The sequence below is a fragment of the Podarcis muralis genome, chromosome 9 (assembly GCF_964188315.1).
Source record: "Podarcis muralis chromosome 9, rPodMur119.hap1.1, whole genome shotgun sequence".
Taxonomy (NCBI): domain Eukaryota; kingdom Metazoa; phylum Chordata; class Lepidosauria; order Squamata; family Lacertidae; genus Podarcis; species Podarcis muralis.
Window position 1 is genome coordinate 11,576,618 of NC_135663.1, and position 27,514 is coordinate 11,604,131.

At 44.9% G+C, this 27,514-nt stretch overlaps 1 protein-coding gene across 4 annotated transcripts in view; it reads left to right on the forward strand.

Annotated features, from left to right (window-relative positions):
* The window catches only part of FRAS1 (Fraser extracellular matrix complex subunit 1), a 355,216-nt gene that overhangs the window by 297,438 nt on the left and 30,264 nt on the right, over nt 1-27,514 (forward strand). For 2 of the 4 annotated variants that reach the window (XM_077933767.1, XM_077933769.1), the window contains 14 exons: nt 504-692; nt 1,273-1,392; nt 4,244-4,423; nt 5,698-5,822; nt 6,452-6,592; nt 7,020-7,247; nt 7,773-7,886; nt 11,858-12,008; nt 14,309-14,468; nt 16,251-16,413; nt 18,949-19,195; nt 20,360-20,704; nt 24,138-24,298; nt 26,130-26,277. In XM_077933767.1, the coding sequence (XP_077789893.1) occupies nt 504-692; nt 1,273-1,392; nt 4,244-4,423; nt 5,698-5,822; nt 6,452-6,592; nt 7,020-7,247; nt 7,773-7,886; nt 11,858-12,008; nt 14,309-14,468; nt 16,251-16,413; nt 18,949-19,195; nt 20,360-20,704; nt 24,138-24,298; nt 26,130-26,277 (2,472 nt within the window). Of the gene's footprint in view, nt 1-503; nt 693-1,272; nt 1,393-4,243; nt 4,424-5,697; nt 5,823-6,451; nt 6,593-7,019; nt 7,248-7,772; nt 7,887-11,857; nt 12,009-14,308; nt 14,469-16,250; nt 16,414-18,948; nt 19,196-20,359; nt 20,705-24,137; nt 24,299-26,101; nt 26,278-27,514 lie in introns of all 4 variants that reach the window. The other 2 variants (XR_013394125.1, XM_077933768.1) reach the window with 2 other exon arrangements.

Here is a 27,514-nt window from a genome sequence, read left to right on the forward strand (position 1 = left end):
TTTGTGTACAGCTCAACACCTGTTATTATCATTTCAATGCATGTGACCCTATATAGTCAAGTAAACTAGCCTAAGCTTATTGCAATGTCCAGATGCAGCCAATGTAAATTTCAGTGGAGGAATTAGAGGCAAGAAAGAGGCAGGGGCAATAGCAAATAAGAATTAGCACATACAATTCACATCAAATACCCTGTAGACTGTTGTCCATTCTGGGTTACCCAACCACTGCCACAGTGTCCTTTCTCTTGGCAGATCAAGATGAGCAGGTGACAGCAAAGGTTGCAAGGTTTTTAGCTGGGGCAATAAGAATAAGATCCACTATTTGACTATTGATTCAAAACCCTAAAATGTATTTTATGTAATTGACTTTTTATTTCTATTCTTTGTATAACGTATATTGTTGTTTTATTGCTATGGCTGGTGCAAATAAAGATTCATTCATTATATTCAGAATGATTCTGCAAGGAGGAATAGCAGGTATTTGACTTTCTTTTGCCATTTAGGCTCTGTGGCAGTCCTTACAGACCAGCTCTTGAAGGCCACAGACTCAGATTCGGATGACCTGGCTATCAGATACATCATGAAGAAAGACCCTGTGCTTGGAGTTCTGCGTATCCGTAAAAGAGATTTTCTTGATCAAATCTCTGCCAAAGGACCAGTGAAAAGCTTCACACAGGCGGATATAAATAAAGGTGAGCACTCCCAGTCCCTGTTCCACAACAGAGTTCCGTTGTGTATGTGTGTTCAGTTGAGTCTCACATTCCCAGATTGATGCTTTAGTACAAAACTGGATTTCTAAAAAGGTTTGTTTTCCCTCTGCCAGGCTCGTGCTGGCTCAGTGCGTAGCTGTCTCGCTCCTCAATGGAGTTTGGAATAGGGATAGTTTACACCAGCATAATGTACCCTGCCCAAAATTACGTTGACTTCCTGTCGTTTGGGTGTCTCTGCTAGTCACAGACACCAAGAAGACAGTAACGCATGTTAGGAGTCAATATTATTAGAAATATGAATTTGGAGAACTGTCATACAGGTGATATAATGAAATTCAGTTAGAGGGGATGCGAGGAAGTCAGTTATTAATGTTATGAGAATTAGATATCTGAAGAAATAATTCTTTTTCTGGGTTTAGCTTACTGTATTGTAAAGTGTTTTTCTTTGTTGTGTGTTCTGTAATGTCTTTTTTGTTATAAATGTGGAAAACCAATAAAATTGGGGGGGGGGGGGAGAGAGAAGACAGTAGCACAAGCTCATTCTCATTCTATCTCCCCACAGGACAGGTGGAGTACAGCCACGAGAAAGGGCGTCCTGGTGGGACATTTGCTTTTGTTTTCGATGTGGCTGATGCGGAAGGAAACAAAATGGCGGACCAGGCGTTTACGCTTCGGGTAATGGGTAAGGCCAAGGGATTCTGCTGCAAACCCTCCTTTTCTCTTTGGCAAGGAAGGCAACTTGACTGTTGTTAGCTGGAAACATGGAAATTAAGGAGGGAACATTGTTTCAGCAGAGGGGGAAGCAGGGCCAGATTTAGGTTTGATGAGGCCCTAAGCTCATCAAGGTAATGGGGCCCTTTATGTGTCCAGCTGTCCTTTGTCAACAACAAATTGTCGCTGTTTTTTGTGTTGAATATATGCTATGTAGTAATTTATGGACCTAATAGGTATCTAAAGCCATTTGCACATGTTGCCATGCAACCAATCCGTGCAGAATGTAGGCACCCTATATATAGAAATGAGCAAACCTGTGATATTTTAGGGAGAAGGCTAGCAGGCAGGGCCCATTACTTACATCATAGGAGCCTCCACAACACAAAACACTGTTGCTGTAAGTAGGTTTTATTTTATTTGTTTTTATCTTATATTTTGGAAATGTACATCCCAGGTTTTTTTCCTTAAAATTTGTTGGGGGTCCCCAAGAGAGTGGGGCCCTAAGCTATAGCTTGTTTAGCTTATATGTAAATCTGGCACTGGGGGGAAGGATTCTGAGCCATTAAAAGAATGAGGCAGGGAATCCAATTCTGTAACATCATAGCCTCAACATCTCGTTTAATAGTAATTGATGTTCTTATTTTCCCTAATAGTAAGTAATATACATGTTACCATGACATTAGTCAGGAGGGTTTCACAGGTTAATTGTGTTTTATCCCCTGATATTTTAGGTAGGGGTAGACAAAGTGGAGATCTCAATATGATTTTGAGCTGAGACACCCATCCTCGCTGAGTCTCACCAATGGCCACACTGGCTGGGGTTGATGGGAGTTGACGTCCAACAACATCTGGAGGGTATCACTTGGGGCACCCCTGTCTTGTTGTTCAAAATCATAGAATCATAGAAAGGTACAGGTGGAAGGGACTGCAAGGAACATCTACCTGCAATGCAGGAATCTCAGCTAGATCATACATGACAGATGGACATGCTTAAAAACAGGAAAGTCAGCCACCTCCTGGAATATAAGAAGCTGCATTATGCTGAGTTGAGAACTTGGTCCATTTAGCTCAGTGTTATGTACTAGTAGCATTGCTCTAGGATTTCAGTCAATGGTCTCTCCAAGCCATACCTGGAGGCGCCAGGGAGTCGGTGGTTCGAATCCCCGTGACGGGGTGAGCTCCCGTTGCTTGGTCCCTGCTCCTGCCCACCTAGCAGTCAAAAAGCATGTCAAAGTGCAAGTAGATAAATAGGTACCGCTCTGGCGGGAAGGTAAACGGTGTTTCCATGCACTGCTCTGGTTTCGCCAGAAGTGGCTTAGTCATGCTGACCACATGACCCGGAAAGCTGTCTGTGGAGAAACTCCCCACTTCAGCTCCCTCGGCCAGTAAAGCGAGATGAGCGCCCCAACCCCAGAGTCGTCCATGACTGGACTTAACTGTCAGGGGTCCTTTACCTTTAGCTTTACAATGAGTTATGGCTCTTCTCCAATCAAGTACCATTTCAAGCTTCTTAATTATTCTGCAGTATTTTTTTATCCCACCTTCCAAGATGATGCCAGCTGCAGCATTTTTCCACATCACCTAAAAACAAATAAAGCTTTGGGGTTTTTTTCACTTCAGAACTATTGTTTTTAAGCACAACACACAAATTGTTAAGGGTTGTTGTTTTTTTTGCCCATAAAGGTTTTTACTGAATTTTAGACTTTATCACAAAAATATTTAAAAGAAAGGAAGCTAAAACAGAGAAACATGCAGAAGTATAGAAGAAAATACAAATTAGAGAGAAGACATGCCTGTAGAGTATGTGATATCATAACAGACAAAGGATACAGATATCAGAGAAAAATCATTTACTTAGACCTATTACAATGAATGGGCCTAACCTAGCTATGGCCATTGATTTTAGTGAGCCTACTCTGAGTTAGTAATCAGACCCTCTGGCTTTCTGTTTAAGAAATCCATGTTCCTTGCTCCATTTCCAAAGATAATTTTAAAGAAGACTGCCTACTCTATAACAATACTATAACTGCGAATATATGTTTTCGAGGTGGCTTGAAATATATTTGAAATGCAATAAAATAGACAATAGTGCAGTAGTTAACTGGAGTGGGGTGAATTAGAATTAAAGCATTTAATCAGTTAATTTGCTAAAAACTGTTTGCTAAACTATAAAAGGATGCTCTGATTTGTTCTTTGGACTATTTAATGCAAGTAGGGACACAGGTGGCGCTGTGGGTTAAAACACAGAGCCTAGGACTTGCCGATCAGAAGGTCGGTGGTTCGAATCCCCACGACGGGTGAGCTCCTGTTGCTCGGTCCCTGCTCCTGCCAACCTAGCAGTTCAAAAGCACGTCAAAGTGCAAGTAGATCAATAGGTACCGCTCCAGCGGAAAGGTAAATGGCGTTTCCGTGCACTGCTCTGGTTTGCCAGAAGCGGCTTAGTCATGCTGGCCACATGACCCAGAAGCTGTACTCCGGCTCCCTCGGCCAATAAAGCGAGATGAGTGCCGCAACCCCAGAGTCGGCCACAACTGGACCTCATGGTCAGGGGTCCCTTTACCTTTATATAAAAAGTGGAGATGACAAACGCCATCTTAGAAGACGTAGTCCCCCTTTTCCTTTTCCTCAGGAGGAAACACCTGTTCTCAGATGATGCCAAATGTATGCAAATTTAACTGATTGATATGCTAAAACGCATATGGCCAATTGGCTAAGATTTCATTAACCGCGTAGCTGCCTAGTTTAGAATATTCACGAGAGGCAGGAAAACGGAAGAATGGAAGCTGTTGGTCTTATCCTTTTGCCTCTGATTCTCCCAGAAGATCGGTTGCCACCATCCGTCATTGTCAACACAGGACTGGCCCTGGACGAGAACTCTGTGAAGAAGATCACCACTCTCGAGTTGTCCGCTGTGGATCAGGACAGTGAGCCAAGTGATCTCCTGTACAGGATTACTAAGCAGCCCCAGCTGGGGCACCTAGAGCACACTGCATCACCAGGTTTGCAAATGTTTGCTGTTTTTTTAAGCAATATCAAGGCAAGCGCTTGACAAGACTTAACTGTGTGCTTTTAAGGCAGGGGTGGGCAATATTACCCCCCGATAAAGGAACAATAACCATTGAGGAAAGCCCATCTGGGATACTGAGGTTATTAATACTGTGCGTTTGGAAGCAGTTGAGTGAATTAAAACTGACTCTTTGAAATAAGAAATTATCTAGTCTGGAAAATATGGTTCAAAAGTTTTACTCACAGAGGTTGACCCAAAATAAACATTTCTACCAGATGGATGGGGTATAAATTATTAATATTATTTTAAACAATAAAGTTACGTTCAGATAGATGCATAATATCTTACACTGATCCCAGCATAGGTAAAATATATTAGATTATGAACATCTTCCACCCAGAGTTAAAAATCAAAGCTCTGTCTCTTCTGCATTCAAGCCTCCATTAGCCTGAGGCTGTTTTCCTAGAGAAGAGATTAGCACATCCATTCTCTCCAGTAGCTTGACAACAAACAGTCACTCCACCCAAGATGGAAGCCAACAGATTAGCATATGCATAGACTTGTAATACATCCTGCTGCCTTGTGAATGAGGCACAGAGATACAGTCCCATGATACAGCCCCACAGAATTTGGTGTTAGGCGCCCTAAGCCTGGCCCTGGCCGGGGAGGGCAGGGTATAGATAAAATTATAATATTATTATTATTATTATTATTATTATTATTATTATTATTATTCTGTTTGGCTCTCTTCTCAGCTCTTCTTTAGCTTCAGTGGAAATTTCCATGCCATGCATCACAGTATGCATGCAGACCCATTGCAGAGTTATTTTCCATTTCAGTATACAATTATACTTAACGTGGGATGGGCGGAGACAGAATCAAAATTGGACAGCCTTTGAGGAACTGTTCCTTCTCTTTGTGCTATACCAACCCTTCTCCACCGCTTTTGCGTGTTTGCACACATATGTAGAGGAAGCAATTCCTGCGGGAAGGGGTGCTGTTTGGATTTCCCACCTCGGACACCGATATGCCCAGGGTTATGTCCCGAACGACAAATGAATTTTGTGCTTGAGTTATACAAATGTAACTACTCTGCATTCTTCTTTGGGTTGATTGAGGGTAGGTGACTCATCTACCCAACCGCGAATCATGAGTAGGGCAGCCCTAAACAGTTTTGTTTCTCCAAGGGAAGTTTCTAGTCCATAAGATTGCAGAATCATCAGCTTGCTGCTGTTTTCTTTCCCCTGCCATTTCCTGCTACTCTAGGCAGAAGGATTAGCTCCTTCAGACAGGCAGACCTGGTCTCCCGCAACATCCAGTACATCCATACCAGCGAGGAGGAGAAACATTCTGACACATTTGCCTTCTCCGTTTCCGATGGCACACACGAGGTGAGTGGATTTCCTTTTGTTCTTGGCAAAAGTCAGCTCCAGGCGGGCGCCCATCCATATTTGTTTGCACAAAGTTTGCAGGGAGGTTATCTGAAGCCAGCATACACTCTGATTTTTTTTGTAGGAAGGTTGGTCAACGTTGTGCAAAGCAATCATTTTACCCACACTTTCCAGGGCATTTTCCTATAACTCAGTCGAATTTTATGGGGAAAGGGGGAAGTTGGCAAGTTGTGTAAGAGATTGCCAAATCCACTTAAGTATGGAACCTGAAAAGACCCTGAAGACCCTGATGTTGGGAAAGATTGAGGGCACAAGGAGAAGGGGATGACAGAGGACGAGATGGTTGGATAGTGTTCTCAAACCTACCAACATGAGTTTGACCAAAACTCCACTGCGGGAGGCAGTGGAAGACAGGAGTGCCTGGCGTGCTCTGGTCTATGGGGTCACGAAGAGTCGGACACGACTAAACGACTAAACAACAAAATGGAACCTGAATTTGCCAGTATGCAACCGAATTCCGCCTGCAAAATTTCAAGAGTGCCCCAAATGCTCAGGCAGAGTTTGTCCATGGAAGTCGCGTTAGATGGGAATCTGGTTTTTATTTTTGCTTCATCTGTTTTCCCCTGTAGGTGAGCCAGAATTTTGACATCACCATTAACCCTGTAGACGACTCTTTGCCTGTTGTGCAGAGCCCTGGGATGAGGGTGCAAGAAGGAGTGAGGAAGACTATCACAGAGTTTGAGCTTAAAGCCACAGACATGGACACAGAGGTGAAGCCCTTTTTGTGTCTTTCCTCCTTGGAGCACTGCAGAATTCTGCAGAATCCATTTGGAATAAGAATGTCCTGTGTCAGGGATGAGTTGCCCCAGGGGAAAGGGGGGAAGGAGTCTGACTCGGGAGAGGGGAGCAGTGATTTGTGGGGGGCCCTGTACCAGACGGGAGGCAAGAGTCAGAGGCAGGGGGTGCTCCAGAGCTGTAGGGCTGAGCAAGGAGGGGTTGGAGGAAGAGGAGGAAGAGGCACGTCAGACAAGTGAAGGTCCAAGTGCTTCCCCACCATCTCCTGCACCACTGCCTCCCAGAACCAGGAGGGGGTTGAAAAGGGAGGAGCAGAGGAAGAGTTTTCACACATGCATAGTCTCCACTTATCTTGATCCCAGCTCTTCAGGTCCCCTTCACACATTCCCTTCTTGCTCACAGGCCAAATCCATCACATTCACAATCGTGCAGCCGCCGCGGCATGGCCTGATCGAACGGACCAGCGACGGGCACCGCTATCGCCAGACCCACACCTTCACAATGGAGGATGTCTTCCAGAACCGGATCAGTTATAGTCACGACGGGAGCAACTCCCTGGAGGACCGCTTCACCTTCACTGCGTCCGACGGATCCAATCCCTTTTTTGTTGTGGAGGAGGACGGGAAAGAGGTTGGTGGGGAAACCGTGCTGGCTTTAGAGCTCAGTCTGAGTCCATCCTGACATGCGGTAGTATCATATGTAGCTTGTACAACTTCAGGTTGAGAAGTGCAAATTTCAGCACTTCCCTGTGGGTGGCAGGTGATGGGTAGAGACCTCCATATCCACAGAAAGCTAACATGTTAAGGGGGGAAAAACTTAGTCAAGAACTTTTCTCCCTGTCCTGTAAGTTTTCAGCTGGCTGTGAGACTGTGCCTTAGTTTTCCTTGATTTCATAGGGGACTGTTCAAACATGTGCTCTCTCTACCGACAGTCTGAAATGATACAGTCCAGCAAGAGTTGTACCATCCGATTCTGCTGCCAGTGTAACTATTATGGGTTAGTCAGTCTAATTCTGCCCTCAGAACGCAATGCAAGTACCAGAAATGGTGTCATCAATCCCGTGAAATATTTCCTGGATATTTTGAGAGGGAGGGCGGGGGTTACGTTCGAACCGTATATAAATTTTGCGAAATAACAGCACAAATGTTTTCTCAGCTTGTGACTGCTGTGCCCCAGTTGTTCAGAGTGGAAATTCTTCCTGTGGATGATGGAACCCCGAGAATTGTCACAAACTTGGGCCTGCAGTGGCTGGAGTACATGGATGGCAAGGTAGATTTTCACGTTTGCTTTGTTTTCAAGTCACACGTTTTGGTGCGTGGAGAAAATTGGGAAAGGCTACTGGTGTCAGAGGCGCAGAACAGAAAATGGGCAACTTTTCCAGGTCTTGAAAGTTGCATTGGCAATATAATTTGAGGACTACTTGGGCTTGAGCCCTGTCCTCCTGACCCAGATATTCTTACCTGCCCCACTTCTGGATTTGCCATCCCTGTTAAAACTTAATATGAAGTATGTGGGGGTTGCTTAAATTTATTCTGTATTTATTTAGATGTTTTCATTAGACTATTGTTTATGAGCATTTGCAGTTTGTTTACGTTTTTGCAACTGTTAAGAGTGAAGGGTGTTAATTTTCTGATGCTGTGGGCTGCCTTGAGCCTGGTTTAACTATGGAAAGGTCAGGAAATGGACAATCAGTGATGTTGAAGACAACTAGGGTCCTCATAGATATCAGGAGAAGGGCGAGAGATTCTGTTCCTTTGTTCTACGTGGAAGATGTTCTATGCTGGATAGCTCAGTTGGTAGAGCATGAGGCTGGGTTGTGGGTTCGAGCCCCGCACTGGGTGAAAGATTCCTGCATTGCTCGGGGTTGGACTAGATGACCCTTGTGGTCTTTTCCAACTCTACAATTCTGTGATTCTTTTCCAACTCTACAATTCTGTGATTCTATGTGGAAAGGCAGCTCTTGCCAGGGCTGGTCTACACATGCGGTGGGCTGAAGAAGCCACCTTGCATGGCAGAAACCCAGAATGCAGCGCTCTGCAAGTTCTCACAAGAGGTTCATGAGATCTTCTTGAACCTGCTGTTGTCACTTTATGTGCGCTGCTGCAGAACCCACATAAGGGAGGCTCCAGCAGGGGTAGGGAGGCACCTTCCTGTTTTGCCTCAGGCTGTGAAATGGGATACGTCGCTCCAGCCCTCCACCGACACTGTATTCAAACATGCTTGCAAATCACTTTGAAGATCTAAATGGTGGAAAGCCAGGATATGAATCAGCTAGGTAGATTAAAAATGGCAAACGCCATAATTCCAGCTGCGAACGACACACCTGTTAGAGACAAGGCTAGCACAGTGAGCCCTCCCCACCTTTGAGAGTCAGTGTGGTGTAGTGGTTAAGAGCAGTGGACTCGTAATCTGGTGAAGCGGGTTCGCTTCCCTGCCCCTCCACATGCAGCTGCTGGGTGATCTTGGGCCAGTCACACTTCTCTGAAGTCTCTCACCTCACAGAGTGTTTGTTGTGGGGGAGGAAGGAAAAGGAGAATGTTAGCTGCTTTGAGACTCCTTAGGGTCGTGATAAAGCGGGATATCAAATCCAAACTCTTCTTCTTCTTTGCTGTGGGGTTGGGGTTGCTGCCTGGCCAAGTGGAGTCTGTAGCACCCAAGTTCCTGGGCAAATCCCATTCTGAACAAGCCCCAAACTCACTCTGTGGTCAACTGAAAATGGGAGTGTGTGCAATTCTTCTTTCAAGCGGGGGCACTTCGCATTTTGATGCACCCCCTCTCCAAACAGAAGATACCTTTTCCGGACTCACCGGAGAAGAGCTCCATCTTTCCTCTTTTATTTTAGGCCTGGCATGGAGCTTTTCCACACCAAATGTTACGTGGGTTGAAACGCATGCTGGAGAAGCATCTTGCCTCCTTGCTTACTGTCCAGCATCACTGATGATTAAATGCCCACAGGTTGTCCTTACAGCTGTGCCTCATTGCCCAGATCTTCTGGGGCATGAAATCTATAAACCTTGCCATGTGGTATTGACTGAAAAAACGGGGGTGGTGGTTCTGGAGTTAAGAGTGCTTTAAGCGAAGGGGGAGTTGTGTTTCTTCCTTAATGCTGCCAGCCGCGATGATGGATGGAGCAGGGCTCCACTGCTTGTTGCATCAGCAGCTGTGGCTAAACAAAGCCATCCATCTTAAGCTGCAGGACTAAGGTCCCTGACAGCACAGTTCCTTCCCACCCACTCCGTAGACCTGCACACTCCGATGTCTTACTCTGCTGCTATTGGCATTTGCCTTCCTGAAGCGCTTGTTGATTAATTGCTGTGATTAATCAAGCAATTGTTCCATCACCAATTAAAAGGTGTGGAAATGAAGGCAGGTGCTTTTTAAAAATAAATAAATTCGAAGCTCTGCTATGTGGATAGGTGTTGGTGCTAGCATCTGTTTCCCACCCTACTTGGTGTTAGTTCAAACCTTCAAGAGCCAGTTACAGGTAGGTAGCCGTGTTGGTCTGCCGTAGTCAAAACAAAATAAAATAATAAAATAAAAAATTCCTTCCAGTAGCACCTTAGAGACCAACTAAGTTAGTTATTGGTAGTTTAGATTTTGTTGTAAACGGTGGTGTTTTCTGGTCACATCCATTTGGATTCTGTGGCGGAAGCAATTGAGTGCCGCAAGATGAGTGCAATTGAAGCAAGATGAGTGCCGCACCCCATAGTCGCCTTTGACTGGACTTAACCATCCAGGGATCCTTTACCTTTACTGTGGCTGCAGAGACAGGTAACTCATAAATGCTGCCTCCAGTGTTGTTTTTGCTGCATTAGCAGCAGCAAAGTGACCTCCCTGGGGCGCAAGCCTGGGAAGTGTGTATGGACATCATGGGCTGCCCAGACTCCCCCACCCCAGCATCCCTGTTGAGGTCCAAAGTGTGTGTAGTTTGGGAGCTGCACGGCCAGGGAAAAAACAATGCTGTCCAGGGTTGTAAAGACTGCGGAGAGAATAATTGGGTGCACTCTTCCCACCTTGGATCAAATCTACGCTTCCAGGTGCCATAGGAAAGCTGCAGAGATAGTGCAGGATAGTGCGCACCCCGGAAATGATCTCTTTCAGCTTCTGCCTTCTGGAAGAAGTTACAGGGTTATAAAGACTAGGACTAGCCGCCTGAGAAACAGTTTCTATCCAAATGCAATTTTGGTTTTAAACCAAGTTTAAGGTAGTCTCTATGGGAGTATATTGTATTTAATTAAGGGGTATCAGAGTTTTTAGGGGCTAACCAGGCTGGGATAGCTGGGATAGCAGGCTTGTTGGTTTTTGAATGTCTGATGTAGATTTCTTCAATTTTGTTGTTCTGTATGAGACAATGACAATAAAGATTATCGTATCGTAAAGGAAAGCAGAGTTTGGCACCAGCTTGGCTGCAGGAGTTGCTGGAAGGAAGTGTACGAAGCGTCGTCCAACCATTTTAGGGACTCCATTCCAGATTTGTGTAGGATTTATTCCCTAGCCTTTTCTTCTCCCAAATATACCCCGCAAGGCGGTGGGTACAGATTTTTCCTTGGAGGTTTACTCCCAAAGCCTTTCTCACAAGTGAGTATGGCCGCAAAGCAGCAGAGGTTAAGGATCAGAGTTTTCCTTCTCCAGTAAAACTGATACCAGCCTTAGACCCTGCTTTCTGCTTCCTCCCATCATATGTTCTGCTGTGGATATAGGGAAATGGCATCTTCAATGTCTTCAGGTAGGGATGTGAAGGATTCCCTGCCTGAAACCTTAGAGAGCTGCTGCCAATCCGTGTAGACAACACTGAACTAGATGGACTCTCTAGTCCCAGCCTAAAGCAGCTTTCTGTGTTCCTAGATACAGGCATCATAGCAGCCAAGTGGGTTTGAACTTATTAATCGTCTTGGCTGAGCAACAGGGTAAGAATAACTGGATAAATAGATAAACAATCAAACTGCTTAACTGACCACATAGTGGAGCCTTGATTTTCCAGTACTCCTTTCCAGTATCCTTGCCCTCCTTTCCCCTCCCTCTTCCAAAGCAGCTCATCTCTTCCTCTGGTGCCTTCAGAGAAGGGTAGATTTCGGAGCCAGTTCTTAAGGGATGGACATTCAGATTTACGAATGTAGCCCAAGGGAATAGCCTTTATCCATTGGAATAAACTCTTAGTTCCAGCTTTCAGGCTCAGACCCAGGAACTGTTGATACCATCTCTATAAGTGTATAAACACTGGCTTCGTGTCTTCAATCCAGCCAAAAAATCTGATCACCAAGAAAGAGCTGTTGACTATGGATCCTGATACAGAAGACAAACAGCTGATCTATGAGATAACAGCTGGGCCAGAGCACGGTTATGTGGAGAAGAAGTTGCAGCCGGGAGTGTCAGTGACTACATTTTCTCAAGGTAGGAAAGCAATGCTAGGAAAGACTTTTGCCCTTTTTTGTGCTTCATCATAGTTTTAGCTGCACTGCACTGCTTTTCAGTACAGTATGTTGGAGGCCAGGGAAGAACCGATTGGTCTAAATTTGGTTTGTGCCAATTCAACATGTGTTTGGTTTTAAGTCCCGTCCACATTCCACAAATCGGAACAACATAGTGGGGCTTCTGAATTTCACAGGGAGGGACTGAAGGCCCTGCTGCCATCATTGCATGCATTTTTTGAAAGCGAATGCAAATTGCATAAATGAATGAATGAGGAGGCTGAGAAATCTCAGAGCCATCTCCAAGCCACATCCAGCAGGGCTGTTTTGTAGTTCTATGTGTCGTTCTTTGTGTCGTTCTATTCAAACATTTTATATCAATTTGCAAGCCACATCCAGAAACCAGGATATCCTTATGACTTATATCACTTCCTCAGCCTGCTACCCTCCAGATGTTGTTCAACTCCAACTCCCATCAACTCTTGACAGGCCTTCTCTGCAGTGGCTCCCTGTCTGTGGAATGCTCTCCGTAGGGAAATTTGCCTGGTGCCTTCATTGTACACCATTAGGCAAAAACGTTCCTTTTTAACCAGGCCTTTGGTTGATCTGATTTACGTCCTATGTCCTTTTAAAATATGCTTTGGGGGGGGGCTATTGGGTTGTTGTTTTTATTTTTATTATGTATTTTGTGGTTTTATGTCTTGATTTTATTCTGTGAACCACCCTGAAACCCCCGGGTATAGGGCAGTATATAAATTAAGTAAATAAATAAATTGGTCATGGTGGCTGGGACTGATAGAATCATAGAGTTGGAAGGAACCGCAAGGGATAGCTAGTCGAACCCCCTGCAGTTCAGGAATCTTTTGCCCAACATGGGGCTCAAACCCACGACCCTAAGATCAAGAATCTTTTGTTGTTGTTTAGTCATTTAGTTATGTCCGACTCTCCGTGACCCCATGGACCAGAGCACGCCAGGCCCTCCTGTCTTCCACTGCCTCCTGCAGTTTGGTCAAACTCATGTTGGTAGCTTTGAGAACACTGTCCAACCATCTCGTCCTCTGTCGTCCCCTTCTCCTTGTGCCCTCCATCTTTCCCAACATCAGGGTCTTTCCCAGGGAATCTTCTCTTCTCATGAGGTGGCCAAAGTATTGGAGCCTCAGCTTCAGGATCTGTCCTTCCAGTGAGCACTCAGGGCTGATTTCCTTCAAAATGGATAGGTTTGATCTTCTTGCAGTCCATGGGACTCTCAAGAGTCTCCTCCAGCACCAGAATTCAAAAGCATGCTCTACTAAAGCAGGAATGGGAGTCTCAACAACATCTGGAGGGTTATCGAAAATGTATAACTTTTTACTGAAATGGAACACAAAAGATGAACTGACAAAAGAAGTAATTATAAAATGGGCAATAGATTTTGGATATAACATCGAATATGACGCTTGGGTGAAACTGTGGAACGAAGGTTTAAAATTTATGGCGTGTACTACTTTAAAAGAAAACATAATGAAAATGATGTACTGCTGGTATTTAACACCTGTCAAGCTAGAAAAATGTACAGAATGAGCAGTAAAGTATGTTCGAAATGTAGAATGAAGGATGGAGAATTTTTTCACATGTGGTGGACGTGTGAGAAAATGAAAAAAAAAATGGGATATGATTTACAACGAATTGAAAAAATTGTTTAAATATACTTTCCAAAAAAACCCAGAAGCATTTTGGCTGGGGTTGATAGGAGATGAAATAAGAAAAGCAGATCAGAGATTATTTATGTATGCTACGACTGCTGCCAGAATCTTAGTAGCCCAAAAATGGAAAACTCAGGAAATACCAACAGAGTGGCAGACAAAAATGGTTGAATATGTGGAATTAGCAAAACGGACTCACAGAATCCATAACCAAGAGGAAACAAAGTTCAGAAGTGAATGGAGTAAATTTGTGGAGTATATACGTAATAACTGTAGAAGTTTAAAGACTGTAGTAGGATTATAATAAATATTATGACGCGAATAGAATGATGTTAAGAATCTGTGAAAAAAGGAAAGATTAATATGAAAACCTCTGAAGGGAGGGAAGTCCGTGCTCGATAGAGCGTTGAGAAAAGAAGTGTACATAAGATTGCAGAACATTAGTGTATTTATTTTGTTTTGTTTGTGTTAAAGAAAACTTAATAAAAAACATTTTTAAAAAAACATCTGGAGGGAAACCAAGTTGGGGGAGGCTGGTATCTACGTATGCAAAAATTGTTAATTTCGAAGATTAGTTCATTAAGGCGTCTCTTCCTAACAGAGGAAGTGAACTTGGGATTGATTGAGTATGTGCTACACGAGGAGCAGACTCAAGAGACAGAAGACAGTTTTCAGTTTCTTGTAAAGGACAGCAAACCCAGTGTGGTCACTGACAATACCTTCCATATCCAGTGGTCTCTTATCAGCTTTCAGCACACCAGGTAAGCTACTCAGCTGAGCAGCACAGAAAATTAAGGCATGCTACACTTCAGAATGCTAAAGATTCTAGCAGCTGCCTGTCAACTTTAATCTGCTTCAGCCATTGGCTGAGTCCTTGCTGCTGTGATGTCATGGAATGTTCACAAACAGTCGGAGGCTAGAAGCTTGCTTGCCTTTGAGGATTGTCGTTTTAATTGTTTGTAAGCCACTTTGGGTGTTGTTTTAATAGAAAAGCAATCTATAAATATTTTAAATAGAGTATAGAGAATTTTTCGTTCCATAGGACACACCCGACCATAAGACGCACCTAGTTTTAGAGGGGGAGAACAAGGGGAAAAAATTCTCTCGCTCTCTGCGCAGCGCCCCTTCAGCTAAGCGGCAGGAGAAGCGGAGCCCCTTCCATTTCTCCTCCTGCTTCGCCGAAGGGGCACTGTGCAGAGATGGAAAGCAGCGCCTCTCCAGCAAAGCGAAGCCAGGAGAGCAAGAGGGATCAGTGCGCACCGACCCCTCTTGCTCTCCTGGCTTCAGGGATAGCCGCCTGAAGCCTCCGGAGCGCAGCAGGAGCGCTCCCACTGCGCTCTGGAGACTTTGCGTTGCTTTCGCTGAAGCCATGGAGCCTGCATTCGCTCCATAAGACACACACACATTTCCCCTTAATTATTGGAAGGGAAAAGGTGCGTCTTATAGAGTGAAAAATATGGTAGATAAACAGGAGGGAGGGGGTGAGGTCACTTTAAACAGGAGGGGAAACTTCCGGAGGTCAGCTTTGTGCTGTTATCAGAAATCAGGGACCGGGGCAAAGGTGGTAGAGAGACCTGGGAACTGGAAGCCGAACAGCAAGAAGACCCAGGAGGTAGGGAGTGTGTGGGATAAATAGCCCTTGTTCAGTGGGTTAAGAAGCAGGAAGGGGTGGTTGGAGGAGTCTTCGCAACCCGAGGAGACTGTAGAGTTGAAGAACCAAGCGGGTAGCTTGGGAAGGGGAACACATGTATGAGGTACAGGGACATAAAAATAGGTGTGTCATTGACAAGAAGAAGGGAAGTGGCAGGGGTACTGGGTGGGCAGGCAGGATGGACTGCCTGGCTGGGCTCGAACCACCAACCTTCTGGTTAACAGCCAGATGCACTGACCCATTGTGCCACCTGCCCCAGACGAAGACTGGTGGGTCTGCATGTGTGTTGTGGATGGGGGGGGGAATGGGGTCGACTTTCCATTTGCTGCCTTGAACGAACCAGCCGGATCTCTCTTACTTCAGCCTCTGTATTTGCTCGTTTATTTTATTTACTTACATATTTTGTTATCCTGCCTAATCTGCCAAGGGGAACTCAAGGCAGCGCACAGATCAGATTACAACAGATAATATTTACATGTGATTAGCTGATAACGAGCAACACACTACAGGATGCATTGTTCAACCAGATTGGTACTAACTAGATTTCTGACAAGAAGAATTTTGTCGTGGCGCTTTTATTTACTTATTTTTTTCCCCGGCGTCAGATCGCGCCAATTCAATTATGGCGAATCACCCTAATTAAGGCAGATTGCACATTCTTCGCTGAACGAGAGGAAGCAAATGCACTGAAATTAATTAAACCGATACAAACTGAATGTAGCGATCGACTTCAGCATGCGTAAAGCCCCCTGAAATCAGGGGGACATGAATTCACAATTTAGCAGTATTCAGCCCCACTGGTTTCTGTGCACTTCACAGCCTCTGGGCTGCATCTCCTTGGTTACATGGAGGGGGAAAAACTCATTCTCTCTCTCTCTCTCTCTCTTTCCAGCTACAATGTCAGTGAAAAGGCAGGCTCCATCAGTGTCACAGTGAAGAGGACGGGTAACCTCAAACAATATGCTATTGTCCTGTGCCGTACGGAGCAGGGAACTGCCACCTCCAGCTCAGCTTCACAGCCAGGAGAACAGGACTACGTGGAATATGCAGGCCAGGTGGGTTCAGGGAAAACACTGCACACCTTGGGGAAAAAATCCACAGTGGAATGCTCTACACCAGTGGTTCTCAACCTGTGGGTCCCCAGATGTTGTTGGACTACAACTCCCATCATCCCTGAGCTCTGGCCTTGCTAGCTAGGGGTGATGGGAGTTGTAGTCCAAAAACATCTGGGGACCCACAGGTTGAGAAAGGCTGCTCTACACCATGGGTAGGCAACCTAAGGCCCGGGGGCCGGATCTGGCCCAATTGCCTTCTAAATCTGGCCCGCAGACGGTCCAGGAATGAGCATGTTTTTACATGAGTAGAATGTGTCCTTTTATTTAAAATGCATCTCTGGGTTATTTGTGGGGCATAGGAATTCGTTCATTCCCCCCTAAAAAATATAGTCTGGCCCTCCACAAGGTCTGAAGGACAGTGGACCGGCCCCCTGCTGAAAAAGTTTGCTGACCCCTGCTCTACAATGTCTTACCCAAAGGGTGAAGTGTTAGGTGGGCATGGCAACAAGCCCAGAGAAGCTTCCTGGGCTGAACCTCTTCCTTTCACCCAGCTGTGAAAAACGTGGCAGAGAGTATTGAGTCAGGAGCCGTCACCTAAACTGAGCATCTCCAGTTTGGGCTTGGCGGCTCATGTTCAGTGTCAAGACCAGGCCAGCTGTACCCAAATCCAGACCTAGAAGGGCATCTTCAGTTTGGCATACTTGCAGTCAGGTGTCAGGTTTGGGGACATGAGTCAGAGATAGCTGAAGGCAAGGGCTGGAGTCCATCAGGGAAAGGATGGTCTTCTGTTGCTCAGATAAGGGAAGAAGTCCAGGCTGCTAGACCTGGAAAACCCCAGGTGCTTCCTACTGTCTGCCGTTCACAGAGACTGATGTTCCTCAGTTCTGCTTCCCACTGCGCCTGAGCATCTCAGGTATCTCAGTAAACGAAATTTCCTTCTCGGCCCTTGTGAGCCCCGGTTTATGCCCCAAAGTCCCTAACATCCCATTGTTTAACTGTATCTCTGTCAGACTTCGGGGAATCGCCTTCCTCCCCCATGGCAGTAAATAAGAAGAGATCAAATGAAAGGAACGTATTACCAGTTAGATTCTTTAATAATCACAGTGAGAGACAAAAGAACCCATCTACCTAGAATGGCGGTGCTCCCAATTAAGGCTCACACCCCCTCCGTCCCTATTAATCTACGTCACTCCTACGTTTTATAATCTGAGCTTGTACCCTCTGCACTTTCTGTTCTGAGACTTTCTGAGCTCTTCTTGACCTTGGGGAGGGTGGTGGAGGAATGCTGTCCAACGACTGTGAATCTGTTAACCCTCTCTCTCCCAGTGTTTCTTCTCTACCTGTTCCCCATCCAGTATTTCCCAGCTTCTGCTTCTGAACTGTGCCCCTCTGCAAACCACTGTTCCAAATCTATACTGTCCTCCTGCTCCTAGGAAGATGCAGGATCGGGATGGGTGGGTGGTGGTGGCTCCCACCATTCTTCCTCAGTGCAGCCCTCCTCATCACGGTCCCTGACAATCTCTGGGGTGGGGAGATGTGTTTTAGTGTGGAGGGGAACTGGACCACAGAATTGGATTAAGAAAGGCAAGAGTAGAAAAGCATACAGGGCAGCTTAAGGGGTATTGCAACACTGAGTCAATAATGTTGTTGTTGTTTAGTCGTTTAGTCGTGTCCGACTCTTTGTGACCCCATGGACAAGAGCACGCCAGGCACTCCTGTCTTCCACTGCCTCCCGCAGTTTGGTCAGACTCATGCTGGTAGCTTTGAGAACACTGTCCAGCCATCTCATCCTCTGCCGTCCCCTTCTCCTTGTGCCCTCCATCTTTCCCAACATCAGGGTCTTTTCCAGGGAGTCTTCTCTTCTCATGAGGTGGCCAAAGTATTGGAACCTCAGCTTCAGGATCTGTCCTTCCAGTGAGCACTCAGGGCTGATTTCCTTCAGAATGGATAGGTTTGATCTTCTTGCAGTCCATGAGACTCTCAAGAGTCTCCTCCAGCACCATAATTCAAAAGCATCAATTCTTCGGCGATCAGCCTTCTTTATGGTCCAGCTCTCACTTCCATACATCGCTACTGGGAAAACCATAGCTTTAACTATACCTTTGTTGGCAAGGTGATGTTTCTGCTTTTTAAGATGCTGTCTAGATTTGTCATTGTTTTTCTCCCGAGAAGCAGGCGTTAATTTCGTGACTGCTGTCACCATCTGCAGTGATCTTGGAGCCCAAGAAAGTAAAATCTCTCACTGCCTCCATTTCTTCCCCTTCTATTTGCCAGGAGGTGATGGGACCAGTGGCCATGGTCTCAGTTTTTTTGATGTTGAGCTTCAGACCATATTTTGCGCTCTCCTCTTTCACCCTCATTAAAAGGTTCTTTAATTTCTCCTCACTTTCGAGTCAATAATGACCGTTTCCAAATAATGTCTCACTGCCGTGGAACTCATAAAACAGCAGCAGCATGCCTGTTTTCCAGTTAAGGTCTGCTTCAGCCTTTTATACCTCTCTGCACGTAGTCAATGCACAACCTTGCTCCACACAGGTTCAGTTTGATGAACGGGAGGACACGAAATCCTGCACTATCCTGATAAACGATGACAATGTCTTTGAGAACACGGAGAGCTTCACTGTGGAGCTCAGCATGCCAGCCTATGCCTTGCTGGGGGACATCACCGAGGCCAAAGTCTTCATCAACGATGCAGAAGATGAGCCTACCTTGCAGTTTGACAAGAAAGTCTACCACATCAGCGAGAGTGCTGGCATCCTCTCTGCCCCCATTGAAAGGAAAGGTGTGTTGCATGACAGCTTACAGCAGTGGACGGGAAGCAGGTGCAAACTGACTTCCAGTAAATAATACAATCCTAAGGGATGCGGGTGGCGCTGTGGTCTAAACCATTGAACCTCTTGGGCTTGCCGATCAGAAGGTCGGCGGTTCGAATCCCTGCGACGGGTGAGCTCCTGTTGCTCCGTCCCTGCTCCTGCCAACCTAGCAGTTTGAAAGCATACCAGTGCAAGTAGATAAATAGGTACCGCTCTGGCGGGAAGGTAAACGGCGTTTCTGTGCGCTGCTCTGGTTTTGGTGTTCCGTTAAGCCAGAAGCCACTTAGTCATGCTGGCCACATGACCTGGAAAAACTGTCTGCGGACAAACATAGGCTGCCTTGGCCTGTAAAGCGAGATGAGCTCTGCAACCCTAGAGTCGTCTGCGACTAGACTTAACTGTCAGGGGTCCTTTACCTTTACTTTTTATGGTTGCACACTTTGAAACACAGCAGCAGCATTCCAAGCCCCTTCATTAACAGTTCAGTATATTTGGCCAAAATATATATCTCAGAAATAAATGTAATGTTACACTGTGACTGGACAATTCATACCAAAGCCTAGCAATAGAAATCCTAAAAGGGAATCTAGATTTGCATTAAAGTCATATATCATCCCAAACGAACAACCAGCAGGCAACAGTATGAAGCAAAAGGTAGGATCTTGTTTCAGTTCATTAGCAAATTTTTAAGCAAAAGTAAGTCTGCACTCAAGGGTCTAAACTCTGTATAAAGTAATATAAAAGTAGAAATTTTATATTTATTTATATCCCACCTTTATCTTCCATTGAGACTAAGGTGGTATACACATCCCCATTACATCCTCACAACAACCCGGGGAGGTAGGTTAGACTCAGAGGTGGTGACTGGCCCAAGGCCACACAGTGAGCTTCATGGCAGAGTGGGGATTCCATCCCTGGTCTCCAGGGTCCAACCCTCTAAGAGTTATGCCACACAGGGGACACTTTATCTTAGGGTTGTGGGTTCGAGTCCCATGTTGGGCAAAAGAGTTGTGCATTTCAGGGGGTTGGACTAGATGACTCACATGGTCCCTTCCACCTGTACAACTCTGCGATTCTCTGAACCAGTTGTCCTGGAGAGCAACTTTTGTATAACTCTGTGCTGTGCATTACAGGCGACTCCAGCAGCACCGTGTCTGCAGTTTGCTACACAGTCCCCAAAAGTGCCAAAGGGAGCAGTGCACATGCCTTAGAGTCTGGATCAGACTTCAAGTCCAGAGGGATGTCCAATGAGAATCGCGTGGTGCTGGGGCCTGGCGTCACCATGACCACCTGCGACGTGAAGCTGATTGACGACAGCGAGTACGAAGAGGAGGAGGAATTCGAAATCGCGCTTGCCGACGCGTCGGAGAACGCGCGCATAGGGAGCATCGCTTCAGTGAAGGTCATGATCAGCGGTCCCAACGATGCCTCAACAGTGTCCCTTGGAACGGCTACTTTTACAGTCAGCGAGGATGCAGGTGAGAGACTATTATTATTTTACCCTTGCTCTCTTCTTATGGGGCTCAAGTTTATTTCCATAGAGTACATAAGCCTACAGTGGTACCTTGGTTTTCGAACGTAATCCATTCTGGAAAACCGTTCAAGTTCTGAAACGTTCAAAAACTGAAGACTCAACAGCCTTGCACTCAGCGGAAGCCACGTGGCATGTTCGACTTCCAATGCGTGTTCGAAAACCAAAGCATTTAATTACTTTAATTTAATATAATATAAATTATATTGAAAAATCAGAACTCCTATTAGAAAAAACAAGTTCCGTTATAAATACTGGAATACGAAATAAGATGGATAACAATGTGAAACAGAAAAAGAAGCAGAAAATTGGTTTAAAAGTATGTGAAAGAAAGTAGTAAAAGTGGAAAGAAATTGCAATTGAGTAGATTGAAAGTTTATCACAAGGGTGGGGTGAGGGGTGAGGGATGGTGGTGGGAAAATGAAGTATTTGTGGGATTGAGTGTGGGTATGTATGAATATTCTTAAGGATTGTATGAAATGTATGTTTGCATGTTTGTATATTCGTAGCATGTATGTATTAATGTTGAATTATTTTAATAATAATACAAAACAAAACAAAACCAAAGCATTTACTTCAGGGTTTACGGCGTTCATAAACCAAAATGTTCATCAATGAAGATGTTCGAAAACTGAGGTACCACTGTATAGTTAAAGAAGGCACCAAATGTCCCCACTTCCAAGCATCTGTCTGGCATCTGCCCACTTTAATGGGGGCAGATGCGAGTTCAAGTTCAGCTCTTATTATTATTTATTACATTGATACATTAGAGAGCCAGTGTGGTGTAGTGGTTAAGAGCGGTAGTCTCGTAATCTGGGGAACCGGGTTCGCGTCTCCGCTCCTCCACATGCAGCTGCTGGGTGACCTTGGGCCAGTCACACTTCTTTGAAGTCTCTCAGCCTCACTCACCTCACAGAGTGTTTGTTGTGGGGGAGGAAGGGAAAGGAGATTGTTAGCCGCTTTGAGACTCCTTAGGGTAGTGATAAAGCGGGATATCAAATCCAAACTCTCCTTCTTCTTCTTCTTCTAAAATGCTATTTTATTTACTGATTGGTTTTACCTTGTGCGCTTATAGCCGAATAAAGTATTATCTATCTATCTATCTATTACATTGATACCTCCCTTCATCCGAGAATCATAGGGTGGTGTGCAAAACACAAAAAATAACAATAACAATAACAATAACCTCCCCTCCAGTTTAAACGGCTTAAGGTTGTTTAATTAACCGGAGAAACCGTGGTTTCTTTTATAGAATTGTAGAGTTGGAAGGGACCCTATGGTTCATCTACTGTAATACAAAACCTTGCAGTGCAGGAATCTTTGTGTCCATTGACTTTTAGGCTACCTTCCTAGGAGCTATTTCTTCCAAGGGCCAGCAAATTAAGGCAAAGGGAGCTGCCTTGGCCCATTGGTTCTTCTAGCTCAGTATTGTCTGACTGGCAGTGGCTCTCTATAGGGTTTCAGGCAAGGCCTACTCAGAGATGCTGAGGATTGAACCAGACGTCTTCTGCATCTGAAACAAGTGCTTGGATTCAAGCTGGGCTGCCAAGGAGAAAAAGACTTCCTTTGCAGGTGCAGCTTAAAAGCAAGTCACACCTGCAAAGGAAGAAAGGAGGAATCGAGAGCACCCTAAGAGTTTGCGCCAAATTCTACCCTTTGAAGTTCTATTGCCTTTTGTCATGGTGACATTGAGTGATGGGCAGGTGGGTGTCCTCCATCACGTTAAGATAAAACATATTTGTCTGCATCTAGCACGCATCAGTGTTTTTACAAGTGCACTTGTAATTTTGCACTTTTTATTCTTCGATAAAGAATACAAAATTTAAAAATGTCTCGGTATTTTTAAAACAACAACAATAACTGATAAATATTAGCCAATTTGTTTCCAAAGTATGTGTTTCACCTCCTTCCTTTCTTTAACTGGACCATCTCAGTAAATGTTGGCAGGAGTTTTCCACGTTTTACTCAACAAATTCCTTAGTAGATAATACGGCTGGAGTGCGCCATTTAGAGGCAGTTAGAATATTTGCTTCAAGGTCACAACATAAGCTAGCTATTCTTTCATCGCTTACCTATTTATCCTTATAAACAATTTAAGGCAGCTTACTATAAACGTAATGTAGTATCTCTTCACCCCCTTTCTAATGTTGTCTATTGATGAGAATGAACAAGGTGGGATTATTCTTGATTAATTGGATGTTAGGATGGTGCTGAAATTTAGTGAAGTGACCTGACTCGGGCTATAGTTTATTGGATATTGGCTGTACGAATCCTTAATTTTGAACTGCAAATGTGGAAAATAAAGTACAGGTGGATTAAAAAGAAAAAAGAAAAGAATATTTGCTGTCATGATTGGGTTCCAGGCTGGTGTCTGATGTTATTTCCTTGATGAGCTAACTAGACATGCAATAATGATCCATTGCGTGTCGAGTTCCCGCCCTCCCCCAGTGGAAATAATGACACATGACACAAGTATTAAGGTTAATAGGCTAAATAAGGTCACAACTTTATTAGCTACAGGTGATGAGCGGCAGTGGCTTAGGCATTGGTCCTAACCAACTATATCTGACTTCAGCCCATCCGCTTGAAGTCCAGGAAGGGTTAACTACCAGTAGGGGGAGTCCTGCTGATGCACATCAACTAGGAACTCCCCAGGGGTCACCGCTAGGGGGCGTGCCTTAGGCCCTGACCTCCCTAGGCTTCGGACAGCCCCCCCCCCCGAATCCTTTATCGGACTACCCTTCAATATGCAGGGCAGGTGATGGCGCTACCTCCCCTCTTCCATCTACAGAACAATACCAATGCCTAACCGCCAATACCCAGAAAGTTGTTACGATTTGCTACGAAGTAGGCGAAAACCAAGTGGCTGTTGCCAATTTGCCAAGTGGAAAAATTCCTACCAGGCCCCTCAACGACGACCAACCAAGGTCCATAGCAAGGTCAAGGAACGAAAACCTTATAGGGTGGGAAAAACTGGAACAGCTGGCAGAAGGCAAAGAGGGAGATCCCCAGCTGCATCCTGCCTTAAATAGGGCAGGCCGTGCCCCCAGAATCAGCCGATTGGCTGCCCAGGGGGTGACGTGGCCAGAAATCCCCCCAATCGTGCGGGGGCTGGGTAGCCCGCAACCCCACCTCCTCTGTAGGGTGGAAGTGGCTTTAGTAATGCCTTCCCTTTAACGCTGATTCAAGGAGGGAATACTGTGCTCTCTGAAAATCTTTCCCCAGGTTTTTTTAGGGCAGCACAGCTGTGCTGGCTGAGACTGATGGGAACTATAGCCCAAAACATCTGGAAAGGAACTAGGCTGGCAAATCCTGCTTTAGGGATGCTGGCGGTAGTCACCTTTTCCCACAAACTCCTCCCTTCTCTCCCTTCCATGCAGGAATCATTGAAATCCCCGTAACTAGGCACGGCCCTGACCTCTCGACCCCCACGTCCGTATGGTGCGCCACTCGGACATCGGATCCGCCATCGGCAACTCCGGGTGTCGACTACATACCCAGCTCCAAGAAAGTGGAATTTCGCCCAGGAAGAACTGAAGAGGTATCGCTACATTTTTTGCTATTACCAAGCAGTTAATACCTGGGACCAAACCAAGCATTGTCTCATAAGTAGCATTCAAACGCATTTGTGTCATGCAACGTGTGTGTTTTACTTGTCTAGTCTGTACAGAAATGGTGCGGATCAAACAAAGAGACGTTAAACCAGGGAAAAAATGGTAATTAGGGGCAGATGGAACTGTCAGTTTTGGTTTCTCTGATTTTTCTCATTTTTTCCCAGCCTGAAGTTCAGATCATCACATTTTTTTATCAGTTTGCGATTTAAAAAGAAAAGAAGTCCTTACAAAAATTTGTCAGCATTTAGTGAGCATTTCTAGCAATATATTTATTTGTTTTGCTCAACATGCACATTTTTACAAGTAATGTCCCCTAATATAATACATTTATTTTCACTAATATATATATTTTAATGCCCGTGTTCTCCTAAGATTTCTGCAGACATTTTTTGGTTGGATAACTGTGTAACAAAATTCGGAGAAATTCAGATTTTGAAGGATAGCTGCAGTTTGGTTTGCATAGTGTTTTGGAAGATGGGAACGAAACCATTTTTAATTGTACCTAGAAAGCGCAGTACCAAAGTAGAGACAGTGGTGGGTGGTTATGATGAGCCTAAATCCACACTAAAACTTGCCACCGCCACTCAGAACTCCTTCCCTGTGGGCTGCCATTTTTTGCACCCAGATATTTCTGGAAGAACAATGCTGTGTGGTCATTTGTCATTGTTTTTGGCAAGGGGAAATGGTGATCGCCTGCCAGCGGCTGCTGGAAGGAACTTCAGAAGTGAGTTCCCTCCCCTATCAAAAATTATTGTGTTTGACCCCCTGGTTGATCTCCCCCAAATTCTTCCTGATAGTTGTCATTGAGAACATCTGGCTCAGTGTGGTACCTGTTACATAATCCAGAAAACAAACTGTGCCCCAGGTATCAGATGTCTGGGAAAGACATGCACAGAACTTTGCTCAGGTACACCTAACAGTCCAGATGTTTTTGGCTGTTTCTTCGTGCATCTGAGATAAGCAGCGATGCACAAATGAAAGCAGGTGCCATTTGTGAATCTAGAAGAGCCCAACACCATTGACTCCTCTCATATCCTCTGGCATTCCTTCTCACACATATCTGTTTGCAGGGCCGGATTTAGGTTGGATGAGGCCCTAAGCTACTGCAGGTAATGGGGCCCTTTATATGTCCAGCTGTCCTTTGTCAACAACAAATTGTTGCTGTTTTTTGTGTTGAATATATGCTATATGGTAATTTATGGACCTAAGATGTATCTAAAGCCATTTGCAAATAACAAAATATGTCTTTTATCAAAGTAATTGTTGAACTGAAATAAAATTAAGAAGTATATTAATAGTGAAATACAATTAAGAAGACGTATATATACTTTTCCTGCCAACCTAGCAGTTCGAAAGCACGTCAAAGTGCAAGTAAATAAATAGGTACCACTCCGGCGGGAAGGTAAACGGCGTTTTCGTGCACTGCTCTGGTTCGCCAGAAGCAGCTTAATCATGCTGGCCACATGACCTGAAAGCTGTATGCCGGCTCCCTCGGCCAATAAAGCGAGATCAGCACCACAACCCCAGAATCGTCCGCGACTGGACCTAATGGTCAGGGGTCCCTTTACCTTTATATATACTTTATCTTACATTTTGGAAATGTACATCCAGTATTTTTCTTTAAATTTTTTGGGCCCCCCAAGAGAGTGGGGCCCTAAGCTATAGCTTGTTTAGCTTATACGTAAATCTGGCACTGCCTGTTTGGTCGGTTTTATATATTAAGAAAGTAGGCCTTTTTATTTCTCTCATCTCCTCTAGTACTGCACCTTGACAATTCTAGATGATGCACAGTACCCAGTCATCGAAGGGGTGGAGACGTTTGTCGTCTACCTGAGCTCGCCGCAAGGAGCAGAGCTGGCCAAGCCTTTTCAAGCAATGGTGGCCATTAATGACACCTTCCAGGATGGTAAGAGGGTCAACAATATTTTAGTGTGGCTAGGGTTCATAGAATCATAGAATTGTAGAGTTTGAAGGGACTACAAGGGTCATCTGTTTCAACCCCCTGCAATGCAGGAATCTTTTGCCCAATGTGGGTCTCAAACCCACAACCCTGAGATTAAGAGTCTCATGCTCTACCGACTAAGCTATGTAACTGAGCTTCAGTAAGACAACTTTATTGGCAAGCTTAGGGCTGATGGGCATTTTAAAATGTGTACATGCACAGTGGCTCCCTGCCCATGATGTGTTGGAATACACCACATGCAGAATTTATTTGTTTATTGTCTGCAACTGGGAGTGAAGAAGCCCATCGGAATGGCTTCTGAAACTGATGGAATATGCTGAAATGGTGAAATTAACTGCCAAATTAAGAGGACATAATGACAAAGTGTTTAAAGAGGAATGGAGATCCCAGATGGATTAGCTAATCAAATTAACTCCAATATAAGATGTTGCGGGCAGGATTTGAAATATAAGCAGTGGATTACTAAAGATTTAACGGTTGCAGGGTTTAGATAATAAACATGTGTGTGTTATAAAACAGCTAATAAAAAGTAAAAAATGAACATCAGGAAAGAAGTGGCTGGAAATCAAGAAGAAACTTTGTATGTTAAAAAAATGTATACGATGATAATACTGTTGGAGACTAAATAATACTGATAATACTGTTGGAGACTAAATAAAAATTATATACAGTGGACCCTCTGGATTCATTCTGGGGGTCCATGTGCACCCCGAAAAATCTGTATCCAGAGGTGGCGATTCTGTGCTCGCGCACGACGCAATAGAGCACTTCTGCACATGTGTGATCAGCGAAACCCAGAAAAATACTTCCGGGCTTGCTGCTTTTGCAACCTGAAGTTACCCGAGTGTCTACTGTATATAAAGTGAGGGCAATTCCAGTGCTCAATTTTGAGCACTGGATTTGCCCTTGATGTGGTTCCATACCTCCAAGCAAGATTTTCAAGGCAGTGTGCAGCAGTCCAGCTTACACTGAGCAACAACTTGCTCATGTTTTTGAGCAGTGGATAGTCAATTTATGGAATTCACCGTCGTGGGATGTGGGGATACCTGCCAATAGCTGACATGGTTTTAAAAGGGGATAAAGATGAATGCAGGGAGGATCAGAATATCATTGGCTATTGGTTATGCTGGCTATACAGTCCTTCCAGGTTCACAGGCATTCAGACCTGGATGCCAGTTCA